This window comes from Phragmites australis, chromosome 14 (genome assembly GCF_958298935.1).
Source record: "Phragmites australis chromosome 14, lpPhrAust1.1, whole genome shotgun sequence".
Taxonomy (NCBI): domain Eukaryota; kingdom Viridiplantae; phylum Streptophyta; class Magnoliopsida; order Poales; family Poaceae; genus Phragmites; species Phragmites australis.
In genome coordinates, this window is record NC_084934.1 from 26,812,828 (window position 1) to 26,831,356 (window position 18,529).

Consider the following 18,529-nt stretch of genomic DNA (forward strand, 5'->3'; position numbering starts at 1 on the left):
CATCCCTAAAACGAACATAGACTATATTACATGTGGTATATATAATTTTGGGTGACTAGTTTAAGCTCACGCCGAAACATGGCACCACTGAACTATATATAATTTTTGGAAACTTTTTTCATTATCTCAAAAAAATGGTATCGCAGAACCGATATCCTAGAAAGAACATGCAATGCCAGAAAAAGCACAATCAAGTAGGCAGTACTGAGAAAACGAAGGGGAAAAAAGAACATGCCTAGTCAGTAGCTTGTCACCACATAGTCTAGGCAATCCCAGAACACCTAGCCACCTTGTCAAATACTGTATCTATCAATGGCACTATTGTGTCGTAGCAGTACAGATTATGGGATCATGAAGAGGTTAAGCAACTATTAACCATGGAAATGATTCGTCTCAGCTCATTATAAATCACAAAAGAAAAAGGATGAAGGTTTACTGATTAAACCCAGCATGCAGCCATGCAGGCCAGCACCATTGCCAACACCAACCAAGAAGCCGGCCCCTTCAGCCATCCAGGCACAGTCGTCATACCCTGTCTTGCCTGCCGAGCCCCGACGGCGACGACGACGGCCCGCTGCCGTGGCCGTACGCGCCTTTGGCACCCATCACCATCTGGTGGTGCGGCGGCTGTGGGTACCCCGCCGCGGCCGCGGCCGGCGGGGACCCGTACATCGGCTGCCCCATCATGATCATGCCGCCTCCGCCCCCGCCCCCGCCCCCGCCCCCGCCGTACATGCCGTAGCCGACGGCACCGCCGCTGCCTCCGGCGCCATTGTGCGTGTACGGCGGGTCCTTCTGCTGCAAGCCGGAGCCGGAGCCGGAGGAGACCGCGCCGGTGGCCATCTTCTCGCCCTCGAGCTCGCGGAACTTGTGGAGGTAGAGCTTGAGCGGCTCGATGTAGTCCTCGAAGCCTAGGGTGGTCATGGCCCAGAGGAGGTCGTCACCGTTGATGGTCTTGCGCTTCTCGCGCTGGCACTTGTCGGAGGCCTCGCCGGTGATGAACGAGATGAACTCCGACACGCACTCCTGCACCGTCTCCTTGGCGTCCTTGGAGATCTTGGCGTTGGCCGGGAGCGCCTTCTTCATGATCCGGCTCACGTTCGCGATCGGCAGGAACCTGTCCTGCTCTCGCGGCGACGAGAACTCCGCGTTGTTCGGCCCGCCGGACTCGTTGTCGGAGTCCAGCATCGCCGCCGAGCCAAGAAACAGAGCAGCGTCTCCTCCTTCCCTTCCCTTCCTCGCTCGGCCAAACACCTCCAAGGAACACTGCCCTCCGAATCAAGAACGCCAAGAGTAACAGCTGAAACGCACCAACGCAGATGAAACGTTGAGGATTTGCAGAATCTGGAGGGGAGGAGGAGAAGAACACGAAGAGCAGGGGAGTAGCAGAGCGGCTAGGTGGGAGGGAGAGGAGGGGTTTGAGAGGGGGAGTGGAGAATGGCAGCGTCCGTCGGATGAATCGTGGGGATAAGAACGCATCGAGGGGGCTACGTGGCGCAGGGTGGGCCGTTTGTTTGTCGATAAGTCTAGGGCCAGTCGGCGCTCGCCGATGCCGTCCGTTTCTGCCACCTGGCGGCGTCTGGGCCGTCCGCGTGGGCCTGGGGCGCGGTCTGGGGCGTGATCCACAGGGGTGGTACATGGGAGGGCTGCCACGTAGGAGTGAGGACGTGGAGAGGGTGAGTCTGACGTGTCCTGAGTCCATAGACCGTTTGTGTGACGTGTCTGGTAATAGTACTCGTACAGCAAGGCTCAATTGGACATTTAGCTTTTTTTCATCAGCAAATATCTAATGAGATCACGAGTGATGAATATGATATAATAATCATGTTACCGCGTACTAATAAATAATAATTTAAATAAACATCAGATAGAATATATAAGATGTAGTTCGTTATTACTCTATTTTATTAATAATTGTGTGTATAATTTGAAAGTCTATCCCCTTTTTATATGGAAAGAGAAATGATCTCTTTTACATGCTGGAGTAATATAGGTCTAAATTTTTTACTACTAATGAGCCTGAACTCATGTATCATAGCGATCATGTGCCCCACTATCGCATAATAGTCTTTCGCCACTAACTGCCAACCACTCTGAAAGGAAGCATTTTCAAGTGATGCAAAAGTAGTTCATGTTGCCAAGTCAAAAGAAAAAGTAGTTCATGTTGCTACACAGCATCTCTAGGTCTGCAGGTCAAACCTCTATGACTACTGCCAAGTGGCATGGAGTGAAGTGCCCAAGTGCACTACCCCTTTTGCATATTTCCCAGGTTTCGCTTCAATTTTGATATTTATCAGCCAATAATTGCCTTAAACATACTCACTCCAGGAAAAAAAAAATGGCGTCTTGTGTAGTGGGCTATCATATCAGCACCTTTAAACTTTGACCACCAATAAAGATATTTCAACTGGGCTTTTGAAAAATGGCAAAGCTATATTTGTTTTGAAAAAATAGTTTTAAAATATTACGATTTTGTCATATCTTGTATACATTTTATACTAGTGGTTAGTGATTAAAATTGTATATTTATGATTATGTCGATATTGAAAACGACACTCTTTTATGACGGGAGTCAGTAATTCGGAATTTTTTGGTTGTACATTATACTTCGTAGCAGGTCCTTAAAAAAATGTATTATCTGGCCTAGGAGATATGTTAGGTGTATCATTTATCTTTTCTAGTAAGTGGTCACAAATATCGGGAAAAATGCTCACAAATTATACCCGTATCTGTCCCTTTCTATAACGAGTGCTCCACTAGATCCAGATGACATGGCGTTTCTAACGATGAAATCTTACTGGCCTCGTCAGAACGAACTTCTAGTTCTTTTTCGCCATGATTGTCCGTAGTGATGATTTGATTATTCAGTAGGCTGATCGATTATTTCGACTGTAACAGATACTGCTCGGCCGGGCCGGGACCATGTCCTTTGTCCTTGCACACAAGCTCCTTTCCATCCTTTCCACATGGAACATGCAGCGGCTGGGTTAGTGAAATTCGTGGTTTATAATAGCATGTATCATTAAGCAAAAAAGTGAGCGAGATTGTAGTAATGCTGATGGATCACCTAGTTCATGAGGAAAGAAACATGCCTGCTTGCCTCTACCAGAGTTAAGTTTACAAAGTGCAACCTGACAACGCCAATCAACAGCAACATCGAAGAAGAATAGAGAACTAGAGGAGATGAGCGAGCGTAGAGATGAATTCTCGTTAGCGAAATGGAGTTTGTGTTCTAGTTAGTTGCCTCCTCTCCAAGACACACCAGTTTATAACACACCGTCACAGCTGATAACAGATCAGCTCATGTCAAGACATACGCACACGCTAGTTCACCTACTCTGATATAGCCACATGCGTGTTAGGATGCCTGGCCCGAATGGACCTCCCTTCTCCTGCTGCATGTTCCTCACGAGTCGTGACAACCCTCCCTCCTTAAAATTTGCTTGACCCTAAGCAGGTGCATTCAGGAATCTTTGCTTGAGTGCTTCTATGTACTTCCATGACACGAGCTCTGTTGGAAGTCTTGACTAGTGAATCAGAGCTTGGGTCACTAAAGCTCTTCCACGCGTGATTAAGCGTGTGTCCAGCACCTGTAAAGGAACTTGCAAGCCATAGTGGATATCAGGTAGGGTAGTATTCACCTTGTGCTTGGCGCCAACAGCTTATTTGAGCTGAGACAAATGAAAGGCGGGATGTATAGTTGTGGTTGTTGGCAGATCAAGCCTATAAGCCACTGAACCCACTTTAGCGAGCACACGGTAAGGCGGGATGTAAGTTGTGGCTTTGGTCGCCACTGATAATTGCACATATGGCTGCAGCTTCAAGAACACAAAATCTGTCACTTTGAATTGTCTTTCCGACCTATTCTTCTCAGCATGCGCCTTCATATGCCGTTGAGCTTGTAGGAGGTGTTGACGAACCAGTCGTGTCATAAGTTCCCGCTCCTGCAGCCAATCATGCAATTCTGGTACCACACATATTGTTGAATTGTGGATGCTGAAGTGGCATGGTTGATGTCCATATAACACCTCAAACGGCGGTCGTCCCAGAGCTGAATGATGGCAAGTGTTGTACCAAAACTTGGCAAGTGACAATCAACCACTCCATTTGCTCAAGAAAGCATGCACAAAACAGCGCAAATAAGTTTCTAAGCACTAATTAATTCGCTCTGTCTGACCGTTAGTTTGGGGATGACAGGAAGTACTCATGCAAAGTTGCGTGCCTGACACCCGAAACAATTCTTGCCAAAAGATGCTTGTAAAGATCATGTCGCGATCAGACATAATGGAAAGTGGCATCTCATGCAGTTTGTATACATGATCCAAAAAAAAGTTCGACTACCTTGGCCGCTGTAAATGGGTGGAGGAGTGGCAGTAAATGAGCATAACGGGAGAATTTATCAACAATTACCAGTGTGCATAAGCCCTTGATAAGGTCCATGGACAACATTTGCCAAGATCCGACTTCACTTGCTGACAGACATGACAATTGGCAACATATTGTTGCACGTCTGATTTCATCCCTTCCAAGTAAAATAGTTGTTTGATACGGCAGTAAGTAACCGGAAATCCAGAGTGGCCCCTATGGCACTATCGTATAATGCAGCCATGATCTTCTTTTGAACTTGTATGTTCACGCACGACCTTTATAATGAATAAACCTAGACTGGAGTTGAATCGACTTGAAGTATCAGCCTTCATTGCCAATTTAGTTAGAAACTGTTGAGCTTTAGGATCGGTAAGGTATCCTTGAACCACTTCATCCAACCATTGGGGGTTTGCAGCTTGAAATCGACAATAGCGATTTTGAAGGTTGTGGTCGTCTGGACAAAGCGTCAGCAACTTTGTTATCGGTTCCCTTCTTATATACAATGCAATATTGCAGGCCTAACAATTTAGTGAATACCTTTTGCTGCCAAGTTGTGTTCAAGCATTGCTCATTCAGATGGGATAAGCTTCTCTGATATATATACACACAAATTCAGCATGTTGCAAATAGGAATGCTACTTCTCAATAGCTACGAGGATAGCCAAATATTCTTTCTCATAAGTTGAGAGTCCACAGATTCTAGGACCTAAGGCCTTACTGACAAAAGTAGAGGGTGACCATCTTGCAGTAACACATCTCCCACTCCATGATCTGAAGCATCTATCTCAATACCTAAGGGTTTTGCAAGATTTGGGAGAGCCAAGACAGGTGCAGAACACAATGCATCCTTTAGGACTTGAAATGCAGTTTGATGCTCCTCACTCCAGACATATATCCTATCTTTTTTGAGCAAATTGAACAATGGCCGACTGATCACTCTAAAATTTCGCACAGATTGTCTATAGTAACCAACTAGACCCAAGAAACTACACAGTTCCTTGGATGTAAGAGATTGAGGACAAGATTTAATAGCTTCAATTTTAGCAGTATCAGTAGCTACTCCCTTGTAACTGATGATATGACCCAGATAAGCAATCTCTTGTCTACCAAAGGAACATTTACTATGTTTGATCTGCCATTAACTTTTTTGCAATAACCATAATACTTGCTCCAAATGCTACATATGAGCTTCCCAAGTTGGACTGTACACAAGCATGCCATCAAAGAAAAGTAACACACATTTGCCAAGAAGAGGAGACAAGGTGATGTTCATAGCCCCTTGAAAGGTGGTTGGAGCACCTGACAATCCAAATGCCATGACTTTAAATTCAAAATGGTCGTGATGTATTTGAAATGCATTCTTGTGCTCCTCCCCAAGTGCTAGCCTAATCTGATGGTACCCAGCTCTCAAGTCAAGATTAGAAAACCAGCTGGCATTCGACAATTCATCTAGGTGTTCATCCATAATGGGTACGGGGTACTTAACTTTCATTGTAAGTGCATTTAGATGTCTGTAATCTACACAAAACTGTCATGTTCTATCCTTTTTCTTTACTAGCACAACAGACGAAGAAAATGCACTAGAAGTTGAATAATCCCACTGTCCAGCATGTCAGATACTTGTTTCTCAATTTCTTTTTTGAGGGCAAGTGCATACCTGTAAGGTATTACACTGACAATAATCTTATGATCGCACTACCTTAATGGTGGAAGACCTCGAGGTGGAAGGAAAACCTCGGAGAATTGGGCCAACGGTTCTTGAATTTTAGCTGCCAAGCTACTCACCAACTATTGTTCACTGGTCGACAAGTCTTGTATACTGAATACTTGCACCATTGTACATTCAGGAATAGCAGTCGGAATGCCTTGTAGTGTTATATGGTTGCCCTAGTATGGTATCTGCATCCATTTCAGAGTCCAATTGACCTTCATAGGACTATATCGCTCATCAATCCATACCAACCACAAGATCATAAGACTGTAATGGTAAGACCTTAAGAGTGGACTGGAACTCATAACCATCAAGGAACCATTTAGTTTGCACTAATTCCTAATCACAAACTAGAATTTGACCATTAGCTACTTAGACTCTAATAGGTGTGGACATCTGAGATACTCCTTGTAACTTATGGACTATACTGCTACTGAGAACGAAGTGCGAGCTTCCAGAGTCAATAAGCATAAGGAGTTCAATATTCTGAATCTGACATGCCATTTTCAGAGTTTTGGAGGAGCTTATTCCACTGATGGCTTCCTTGGAGATGGCCATCAATGTACCCTCAATTGGGTCACTATCTTGACAACTTTCTTCCTCTTCACAATTGAATAAATCCCAAACTTCTTCCACTACATGAAGTGAAACAAGAGTGGCACATCGATGATTTTTGCTCCATTTCTTAGTGCACCTCTGACAAAGTCCATGCGCCCTTCAGTAGGCACAAAGAGTTGTCAACTTTTCTTCTGTTGAAGGAGCTTTGGCAGAATCCACCCCACGTCGATCTTGATTGAACATTGTATTATCGGTCTTGTCTCTTTTCAGGGATGATAGTAGTGGATAAGGTCCCCTCATCACTTCTTTGGTGAGGAATGGCACATCAGCACGTTTGAATTCCTTGCGCCAACTTGCATCAGTCATCTCCTCCTGCAAAAGAGCCAAGGCACAAGCGGTATCCAAATTCAACGGTCTTTGCACTGCAATGACTGATCGAATATCATCTCGTAAACCATCTAGGTAGCGCATTGTGTAGTATAAAGGATCAGATACAGCTTGATAGGCATCGAGCTGATCAACCAATTGAGAAAAATTCTCAACATACTCAGTGATCATGCTCGATTGCTTGATGTGAAGCAACTGCCTAATAAGAGACTCATGCTGATCCCTTCCAAACCGCTCCCTAATCATCTGACATAAGTCCTCCCAAATTATGGGGGATTACCTAAGATGAAATTTCCCCAATTTGATGGTGAAAATTCGAGATTGTGGCAGTCACGTTGCGAGAATTACTTTGGCATGTATTCGGTTGAGTGAACACTTTGGATTAGAATGGCAACTATGCATTTCACGGGTCCAACAGCAAGGTGGTTGCAGTCTGCAGAAAGCCACCTAGTTCATGCTAGGTGGGATGTCAAAAGGAGGTCAGTTAAGATCAATTGGTACCACCACCGATCCTATGCAAGCTTCTTAAAAGTCAAATAAAGAAAATCAAATGAAATGGCACATCCCTATAGCCATATATTCACGGGTGTATGCATGGGTGCTGGCGAAGCTCGAGGTGTTGTGTGCCCATTGGGACCGCATCTTCACCCGAGAATGAATTGGCTTATTTCCTAAAGCACAACACAACTGGTATCCATTGTTTAGGACTTCTGATTGATCCTACTGATGCATGCATGTGTACCAATAAAAAAAGGCCCAAAAAAGAATATGATTGAAGCAATCCACCTGTGCCAACTAAAAAAATGGAGCCCATTGTTTTGCAGTCACATTACATTTCCTTTTCATTGCCTAATACATGAATCAAAAATATGTGGAGCAGAGCAATAGCGTATGTATAAGAATCAGAGCTTTATCAGGCATATATTTGGTCACCATATGTATCTGATATAACAAAACAATGAAGCAGTTATTTGAAAAGGAAAATTATGTAGCTAATCTTATTTCTTTATTCGCAAGAAGTAATTAGGTAACAAATGGAAAAAAAAGAAGGCTAACCTGAAAGAACAATAGTAACTGACATTGCCATCATTTTGACAGACCCATAGCACACATGAACCATGACACAATGAAAAAATGATGAACAATTAGTTCCTCGTTTGTAACCTCCTCCCAGGCTATCCATTCTTCTGTTTTAGGGAGACACAATACATCAGACTTAGAAATGCAATAAACGTTGGTGACTAAGCTACCCTTCAGACTTAGAAAGGCAATAAACACTGGTGACTAAGCTACCCTGCAGCAGAACTACATATTTACATTTGAGCGAGGCATGAAATTTTATTTAAAAAGAAAAGGTTGCTTTCTGAAGGAAACTTCACCAGACATAAAAAATACTTCTGAAGAAATATTTGACTAGCACTTCAAAGATGGCATCAAGGGTAAGTATTAATGTCTCATAGAGATATTTAAAGTAGAATATCCAGCATAAACCATTTAAGAAAGCAAGAATGCAAGAATATATTTGATACCAATGAGACATATGTGAAAAATAAAAACATGGAGGATTTATGTAAATTTTAAGACACTCCTTCAAGATATGAATTGAACTATAACCACTAGAGTGTGATAATATATCTGTACATGGTGCAACACCCAACATGTTGCTTGACGACATGTTTTTGGCGTAACTGGAAATGAAACTAATGATGAAGAATTGTAAAATCTAAAAATGAAGCAAAAATTCAGCCATTGTGTGTCTATATTCATAAATCATCTCAAATCAAACTATAGTAGCACATATAGATGAAAACAGATATCTTGGTAGCAATAAATATTTTTTAGTCAATTACAGTCATGACAGCCATAGCACTATAGTTGGCAAAAAAAATCAAAATAGAAGAGGGTTTGACAAATTTTCCTTTCTTCTGTAATCATGTTCATTCAGGCATCACAATATGCCATACACAAACCATAGTAAACCAATTTGACACTTTATTATTGCTGATTTGCTATATTCGAAAGGAATGATAATTGGAAGCAAGAAATCATTCCCAAGACAGTGATGATTATAGGCAAAAAAAAAAGAGGAACTCAGAAAATATATGCATTAAACACTGATCATATACAGAAGGCATACTTGACTTCATGTCAACACATTTGATCCTATCATATGGTTGAAGAGTTGCCAAAATATGAGTACAGGGTGGATGTTGTAAGTCCATATTCCCACTATCACCAGCGTCCACTGACGACCAAGGTCCTCCTGAAACCAGGATCAATTTGATCAAAGATTATATACCTTTTCACTAACTTGAACTAATGCATCAATCATGTTAGAGCAACAATTTTTTCGAATTAATAATCACATATGAAATAATACCATGAAAATGAAAGACTACATATTCCACAACTCAATCGCAAGTACAAAAATCATTGCTTCACTGGTTCACACACTCTAAAAAAATAGTGCACCATAACAAAGCATCATAGTACAATAAAAACTACATGTGGAAGGATGCAATGAGAAGTTTTGGAATTTTGAACAGAAGAATCCAGATTTAGGGGAAATGCAGTGTGCATATATTGTTAGATAATAACTAACCATACTAAATCAGGAGGTCTGCAGTTCTGACCGTGAGTTGTAATTACCTCCAAGCTCACTACCAAAATGATTCCTCGTAGGACATGTTTACTTCAAAAAATCATAGAATGGAAATGGAACAACCTATAAATGGTCTATATAGTGGCTTTGATCAAAATTGAACCACTCTGCATAAGGATTGTAAAATTATCAATGTATTGTTCTGCAATCATACTTTCTTTTTATCCCTTTGCTAATTTCCTTGTTTCTAGCCTACTCAAGTACTCAGTCATGATGACCAGTTTGTGATTGTGCACTCAAACCTAGAACTTGAAGGTTCTCTAAACAAACAAGAGACCTGGACAAATTTTCTTTACAATATAACTCAGATAGCACGAAACGTTTCATTGAGTCTTTACAAATCGAATTAAAAAATAAAGACATGTAGGAAATGGATTACCAAGAAATCGAATCCTCATGCTGCCAGTCACAGATGTTGCCCTCTCTTTGTACAGATCAATGAACTAAGTACTGGGCAATTAACGATACCTGCAATCTTATATGGCAGTAAAATGGAATGAGCACAATGAGTTGATGCTTTCTCAGGGAACAAATCAAAACAATTAAACACAAATAAGAAAAGATGATGGAGAGGAAAATCTGACAACAACGAAGAGCACCAACAATTAGTGGGACGATGAAGGCCTGGGTTCCTGACAGCGGCGATCTGAGCAGGTAGGAGACAGTGGGGGCGATGCAGGTGAGGGCTCTGGCTTTCCTGGTGCTCCAACATAGCTGTGCTGGGGAGGACACGACAGAGGCGCATGGCTAAGGCGTGGGGAGCAGATGGCATCCACTGCACGCCGGTAAAAGGATGAAGGAATAAGGAGATGTGGGCCAGGATGTACATCGGGAAGACTGTAGATGGATCCCACGCTTGGGGTTCCCAGACGCCACTTCCTCCGGATCGAGCGTCAAGGTCGTCCACAACCGACCGACACCGCCTCGTGCTCTCCTAGGATGGGGCAACGAGGAAGCGCTGGAGTTCGGCAGCGCCTATGTCAAAGGAGGCACGTGCAACGAGGGCACATGGAGCGGAGGCTACGATGGCGACACTGGCAGAGAGGGCCCGCGGAGCTGAGGTGGCTGTGGTGACGAGAGCACGCGTATGAGATGGCAGAGCGGGAAGGCACCAGCGCAGACACGGAGTCGCCGTAGATCTAGGGTGCTGGGAGGCGAGGAGTCGTGGTGGCGATGAATGGGATGAGAGGAGAGGAAGGGTGGCTGGGCAGCACAGAGACTAGGACCCCGACGGTGGGTTCTACTCCTGCTGTGATTCCTCCTTGTTGGCATCACAGAGATGAGGGGCGGCGCGAGGAGCATCGATGGTGAGTGCAGAAGGGGACGACAACGTCGAGAAGCGGATGGGGTGACGAAAGGGATGACGTAGCGACGACGGATGCAGAAGGGGACGATAACGTTGAGAATTAGCAAGTGAGTGGGGGAGCGGTCGGAGAGGTTCCTCGAACTCTCACGAAATGGACGTTGTAGCACCACATATCGGAAGGCCCTAAAATGTTGGTGCTTCCATCCGACGGTGCAGAATGCATGTATTGACGTGAACACGCTCCCGTGCCGAGAGTGCGACCAAGTTTAGACTAATAAGAGATGGGGGCCTATGATGACCTCCCAGCAGCCCAACAGGCCTTATTTAGTACTAATTGATCCATGGCCCAAGCCCAAAAACTCTTGGGAACCCTAGTCTCACCACCACCTGTGACCCCTCCCATATCCGCTAGGTCGCCACAGTGAAGGCCTCTCTCTTACCCCCACCTGCACCTCCTTCTCCCTCAAACGCTACCTCACCTCACCATGCAGCTTCCCGCACCCCGGTCGCGTCCTCCACCTCCGTGCGGGCTCCATCAACTAGTGGCGAGTGGTGTGAGTTTGAGGACGAGGAGGGCATCGTGAAGGAGTGGCAGGAGTTTGAGGATGTCGTCAGGAGCAAGGACCTCGCCCGCACGCTCCGCTTCCTGCAATCCATGGAGCACGAGGCGGGAATTGTGGCGATGTAGGTCGTTGTCCCCATGCAGCCAGGGTAGGACTGGGAGGTGCCCAACGCTTGCATCGACGCCGACAACATGCGGCTCATCGGCCAGGCATACCGGTTCCTATCTGAACGCGGTGTCCTCGCTAACTTCGGCAAGTGCAAGAACATCGGTGAGTTAGGATACAATTTTATTTCTTTCGGCCTAGCAAAAATAGTAAAAAAAAATGCTTGCGTATTTCACCGCTGCATCTTGATTTGTGTATTTCTGCAGCACTTGAGGGAGAAGTGATATCGGGTGTGCATAACTCGTCGGGTACCTGTTACCTGCACAAGTACAGATATGGGTAAAAACTGTACATGTGTGTAGTTATAAATATTATAGTGGGTGTGTTTGTTTGAGACGGGTACAAGTATGAGGTGGTACTATCTGGCGAGTCAGGACTGCCAATCAACGGCAAGGACGAAGAAGAATGGAGAACGAGAGAGAATGAGCGAGTGTAGAGATGAATTCTCAGTAGTGAAATGGAGTTTGTGTTCTAGTTAGTTGCCTCCTTTTCAAGATACATTGGTTTATAATACATTGCCACAGCTGGTAACAAATCGGATCACGTCGAGACACACTCTCTATAGAGACAAAGGAGAGAGAGAAGGGAGAAAAAGAGAAAGACGAAGAAGAGGGCTTACAGAGGAAGACAAGACGAGCCCCTCCTAATAGTATCATGTGTCCACCATTGCTCCGGCCTGCTGCCCACTATGACATGAGCTAGCTGACGAGGACGTGAAACAGAGTCCTTTGTGTCCTTCGTGTGTTTTCTTCGATATTCTCTCTAACAATATGTATTTGATTTCAATCGTGTCGACGCGAACGATCAAGATTCTCGAATCAAGCATTCGGCAATTTGGTGGGCCCGTGATTAGCTTCATAACTTGAACACACTGTTTTGTGAACCCTGCTAATCCGCACACGCACTCCAGCAGAGGTTTGCACGCACGACTTCTAACAGAAAGCGACAAAAATGTGTCCATGTCGTCGTCTCACCCCGCACGTGGTAAAAAATTTGCACGAGAAAATTTTAGCTCAAAAGTTTTTAAAAAAAATAGAAAAAAATTCTTCTTAGAAAATTTGAAAAAAAAAATTACCAAAAAAAGTTTGAATAATGTTGCTTTATATAGGTCTCATAAAAGATTACCAAAAAATTACCCAACGCAACTGGTCTCATAAAAGAAATTTCGCTGTTCCGCAGTAAACAGCAAAAAAATCGACTGGCTGGGTCGACTACTGCTGATTGATTAGCCAATGAGTTCATGATGATTTGATAGACCAATTGTGTGAAGTGCTTGTGGATTCGATCGAGGTGCCGCGCGAGCGGCTGGCGTCCTGTGTGACGCCGTGCGCGGGCGGGCGGGCGGCGCCGGCGGATTAATGCGGCCCGGCCGGCCGGTTGCCGCCATAGTTTGCCATAGTTTCCCGGTCCGGGAGGCAACTGTGGGGCCACGCCCATGCAACTTGCAGGCAACACTAGATATCAAAAGAAGTTGGAAAATTCAGTAGTCTTCGCGGATATATGTGATATTAGAACGGTTCATCTGGTAGGTAAGAAAATTAATAAATAGGTAGATATCAAGTGAGAGATGAATAGATGAGATAACTTGTGTGTCTATATCCATATAGAGTTGCCTTTTCCGTGATAAAAACTTAGTTTTCGTTCAGATGAATGTCTTGGACCTTGGCATTTGTTTTCTGAAAAAAAAAACTTAGTTTTCGTTCAGATGAATGACCGTGATTTTAGCTGCGTTGAGTTGACTGGTCGTTGTCTCTTCTATGTGGTTGCGTTGACACTCGATAGGAACTGTAGCCTAGCTTTTACTCCACCTTTCAAAAGAAAAATTGAGCATGGAGCCATCGAAATCGATCTTATCGCACTATCTTTCCTAGTCAGAACTCACTTCGTACGTCCTTGCTCGTTTTCTACCATGCATGTCTTGTCACCTGATGCCACGTTCAAGGCAAAAAAGAAAAACTGATGCCACGTTCACCCCCCATCGATCCAAGGGTCAACCGCCATGCATCTTGCTCGATGGACGCCGATAACGGAGCGGAGCCCAACGGCCACGTACTCAACCGACCAAATAGTTAGACTGTTTCTAACGGTTTTCCTTCGGAGCTAAAATCCCTTCACGACGAGATTCTCATTCCCTTCAGCGCTCCAACGATTTTCCTTTACGGTTCCCGTCGCGAAGGGATTCCAAAGTCATTCCCTCCAAGTCGGGAGTCTCTCTTCTTTCCCTTCACGATTTCTCTCGAAAGGAAGTTGTTGAAGATGAGAGAAAATAAAGGGAATGAGAACAGGAAAGAGAATAAAAAAGGAATAAAATGAAAAAAATATGGTTGGAGACAATCTTACAGCGATGCACAATTGCAGTCAGCCGGTTGCCACCATCAGTCCATCACCATGGTGGTAGCAGTGACATGTATTGTACACGTACAGACACTGCATGCAGCAATATCCCAGCTCGCTTTGCAGGCACTGCTTCCTATTGCAGATGCGCTTAGATATGTCGCAGGTTGCTAGATCATCATTGCACGGTAGGTATCGGCCTACGCATGCATTGGATGGGACATGTGGCATTTCATCGATGTGCGTGCGTGCGTGCGGGCGTGCGTGGACAGCGTGGTGCATCCACTGTTTTTGGTCATAGAATATCTTGCTAGTGCTTGAGATAGCGGCCTGTCGGCTACCCTACCCGAAAAGATGGTTGACTTGTGATCCATCGTTTAGTTTGCACCTGCGCGCCACCGAGCTGGGTTGGGAGGCAGGGGCGGATCTAGGGGTGCCTAGGGCACCACGAAACGCGAATAGGCTGTTTGGTAGTCTGCACCGAGGCTGGCTCACCGCTCACGTCTCCGAATACAGAAGCGGGCTGTTCGGTTGAGATTCGCATCCTCTAGCAAAAAGTCATAGGTGTTACAGTAATTAGTAGTTTTCTATTTCAGATTTTTTAGCGATACAGTAATCATACAGTATTTTTACAATACATTTGTTACAGTAGTCCTCAAGAATTACTGTAGTCCTTTGACTTTGCCGAAGCATACGAATCAGTTCGGTTGCCTGACGCACGCGCGGGCTAGGAGGAGCGGATGCAAAATTGTGGGGCCGATCAGGTTACGTGGAAACGGGCTATGCGTGTATTTTTTATTTAACTTTTAATTTTATTTATAGTTATAAGAGTGGTTAAAAATTATAATTTTTTTTAGCAAACTAGAGCTCACTAGAAATCTATTTTAATTAATTTGATCCAAAAAGTCTAAATTAATATTTAATAAAAATTTTTCAATGAAATCTACTTTTATAACTTCTGCCTCAAATAAATTTCCAAAAATTAAAAAAATTACTAATATTCTTATCATGTGATGTAATAATTTATAAACATATTTTTAATTCTACGTTATTTGATAAAAAAATAAATTACTTTGTAATACAATATATACTTATACAAACAACCAAACATAATATATTCATAGCCAAATTGAATACATATAGTCAACCAAACATACACTATTATATCTACTCAGCCTAACTTAACTCAACCTGCTCAATACAAACCAGACTCAGCCCTACGAGCAACCAAACGGCCCCCAAATAACTCGAGTCGTAGTCTCGTCCTTGCTTGTGCCTCGCGCCCTCCCTAGCGTGGTTGTATATCCCTCCGTCGCACTGCTGACCGAGGCTACATAGCACCTGATCCATTCCTGCTCCGCCACCTTTTTCCCCTTCAGAAATGTAAGAGAGTTTCTCTCTTTATTTGTATGTATATCAGTGTATTAGAAGGTAAGTAAGTATATGAAACATGTTATGCACAAAATTATGCTATCTTGCACTGTTATGATTTCATTTCATTTAGAGAAGCAAATGTCGTATCTTTCTGTCTCAAAAAAAAAAGGAAGAAAGAAAAGTTTCTGATTCAAGTTTATCCTTCCCGGTGGAATGGGCTAAAAATACGAACTGATATCAAACCCAACCTTCTAAAGCCCAAACATGACTCATGTACCCAGCCCATTCGCTTCTGTACAAACAATTCAAATTAAGCCAATTGAATGGTCTTGCATTCTTTCCGTTTGAGACCGGCTACGTCAACCGAGAAAACCTTGGAACTTTCCAAATCTGCAAAGGCGCACACGTTTTGTGCGCTTCAACTTCTTGCTCGGATAATAAAGCGCGACAGCTACTCGTCAGCCGCTCGATCGGCGCCTTTACCTTATCATCAGGTGACTCTCACCCGAGACTGCGGGGGAGATCGATGGCGGCGCCGGACCGCCGGGGCCTGGGAAGTCCCCGCTGCCGTGGCGCGCTCGACTGCTCCTGGGCGCAGTCTCCACCCTGCACGCGGCCTCCCTCCGCAGCGACGGCACCGTCAGCCGCTTCCTGCTCTCGCTCTTCGACCCCACCGTCCCGCCAACCCAGGGTCCCGTCGCCGGCGTGGCCTCCTCGGACCACGCCGTCTCCGACCAGTTCCGCGTCCGCCTCTTCGCCCCTAAGACCGACGACGACAACGGCCGCAAGGAGCTCCCGGTGATCGTGTACTTCCACGGCGGCGGCTTTGTCTTCCACTCGGCGGAGTCGGCGCAGTACGACGCGCTGTGCCGGCGCCTCGCCTCGGCCGTCCCGGCATTCGTCGCCTCCGTCGACTACCGCCTCGCGCCCGAGAACCGCTTCCTGGCCCCCTACGACGACGGCGAGGCGGCCCTCCGGTGGGTCCTCGCCGGTGGGGGCGGCGCACTTCCGTCTCCTCCCGAGGCCGTCTTCGTCGCCGGCGACAGCGCCGGTGGCAACCTCGCCCACCACGTCGTCGCGCGCCTACCGACGGCGTCCGAGCAGCGGCTCCGCGACGCGCCGTTCGGGGCGCCCGAGCGGCTGGCAAGGCTGTGGCGCGCGTTCCTGGCCCCCGGCGCCACGCGAGACCACGAGGCGGCCAACGTGCCGGCCGCGATCCGGCGCGACGCCGACGCGGGGCGGTGGCGCGCCTTCCCGCCGACCCTGGTGTGCGTGGGCGGGTGGGACGCGCACCAGGACAGGCAGAGGGCGTACAGGGAAGCGCTCCGCGCCGCCGGCGCAGAGGAGGTCCGCGTGGCGGAGTACCCGGACTTCATCCACGCGTTCCACATGTTCGAGGAGCTCGCGGACAGCAAGCGGTTTCTGGTCGATGTCGCGGAGTTCGTGAACCGGCGAACAGAAGACCTGAAAAAACGCGCCGTAGCTAACGATCACCACTAGTGCTAGCCTCTCAATTAAGGCCTGTCCGGAATTCAGCAAGTTAGTACGAACTAGCCGGATTGGCGAGTCTACACCATTCCTATTTTTTAATAGGACATGATAAAAGAAGATTTAAAGATTTGGATTCACTATTTTTTAGCATCTTAATATTTATTTATAAATTTATTAATATTTAACATATTTATTTAATTATGGAAAACAGTGGTACTTTCATGCATACATATAATTTTAACATATAGACGACACTAATACGAACCTAAATCAATTTGTTTTATATTTTTTGAGTTTTAGATATTTTTCTATGCATTTTAGATTATTTCAACTGATTTATCAATATAACTATTATTACTTTCGTTATTTTCTAAAATTTCGCAAAAAATATGTACACATACATATATGCATATGTGTATATATATATAAATATATACATTTATATACATATACATACATATACGTATATACATGTATACATACACAGGACCCATTATAAACAGTAACTACAGTAGTTTAATCCTAGAATTGCTCCGGGTCTTGCCTAATATATGTAATAGATTCCTCGTGAAACAGTTTAGTTTCCGAAGGATTGAGGAAACATTCCGGCGAGGTGAACATGCAGTTGGGGACGTCAATTGTGATTTATTTTATTTTTTTTTTAAAACTAAACTCTACTGCTTCTTCCATGTCCTCTCCTGCTGCTGATTCGCAGCCGGTTTGATCGATTGCGCTACTGCGGGAGCTTGAAACTGCCCACTACCCAGTGATCGATTCATGGTGTTGTGCTTGCTCGTGAGACGGCAGAGCTAGAATTTGATCGCTGAGTGTGCTCGGTAAAAATTTTCGAATCTAATATACACGTATAAATTTTGCTATAAATATAATATAAATATATTAAAAAATCTCAAACACCGTAAATTAAATAAATAAGTTTAAAAATTGTGAAAAGTGCAATATAAATAGTCCAAATATAAATAAAGTCTTATATTTATATAATATTACAATAATTACTCTAGAACTCTAATTTATGCTTCACCCGCAATCTTTTTTTTTTTTGTCTTTACTTCATGTTTCCGAAAAAGTGACACAATATCGTCATTCCTCTTCATGTTTTAACAATTCTACATTTGCAATTCACAAGTAAAACTAAGTCAGGACTTAACTATTGCTGAATTTCAAAAATTACAATACTATATTTTGACTATCTTTAAGACTGAAATGATAATCCAAGACTCCAAGTGCATTGAGCCTTCAGTGATATATAAGCAATTAGAACTACAACATCATTCAGATTCAAGAATTAAGGTGTTCTCACTTTGTTATTTCTCACAAGTAAAACAAGTGATCTTTTAAAAGGGCTAGAGATCTCGATGTATTTTTTGCTATACAGCTGCTTCCATCTTGTATGGAAAATAAGCATTTTTCTGACTTTTGAACACAATCCAGTATATGTTCAGAACTTGATCTCGCTCAATGGACGGGCGATGATACCCTACTTCTATAAATTTTTTCAAACAGGCGTGTATTCTTACATGTATTAAAGAAAAAAATATATAAACAAAAAATTCGGGAGTATTGTACTCGACAACGCCATGGATTGCATTAAT

General features: G+C 44.4%; 2 protein-coding genes across 2 annotated transcripts; one reads left to right on the forward strand and one right to left on the reverse strand.

The window, feature by feature from the left end:
* Positions 1 to 220: 220 nt before the first annotated feature.
* Positions 221 to 1,438, reverse strand: LOC133891469 (nuclear transcription factor Y subunit B-10-like). The gene has a single exon (XM_062332184.1). It carries the CDS (start codon positions 1,186 to 1,188, stop codon positions 526 to 528), a length of 663 nt encoding a protein of 220 aa, XP_062188168.1. The 5' UTR covers positions 1,189 to 1,438; the 3' UTR covers positions 221 to 525.
* A 14,488-nt stretch (positions 1,439 to 15,926) lies between these two features.
* LOC133890375 (probable carboxylesterase 18) lies at positions 15,927 to 16,928 on the forward strand (the record flags this gene model as incomplete). Its single annotated transcript, XM_062330768.1, has 1 exon — positions 15,927 to 16,928. A coding segment is annotated over one exon (1,002 nt), but the record flags the coding sequence as incomplete, so codon positions are not given.
* Positions 16,929 to 18,529: the final 1,601 nt, after the last annotated feature.

Coding starts and splice junctions, on each gene's coding strand:
- LOC133891469 (XM_062332184.1), bottom strand. CDS start 1,188: ATGCTGGACTCCGACAACGAGTCCGGCGGGCCGAACAACGCGGAGTTC.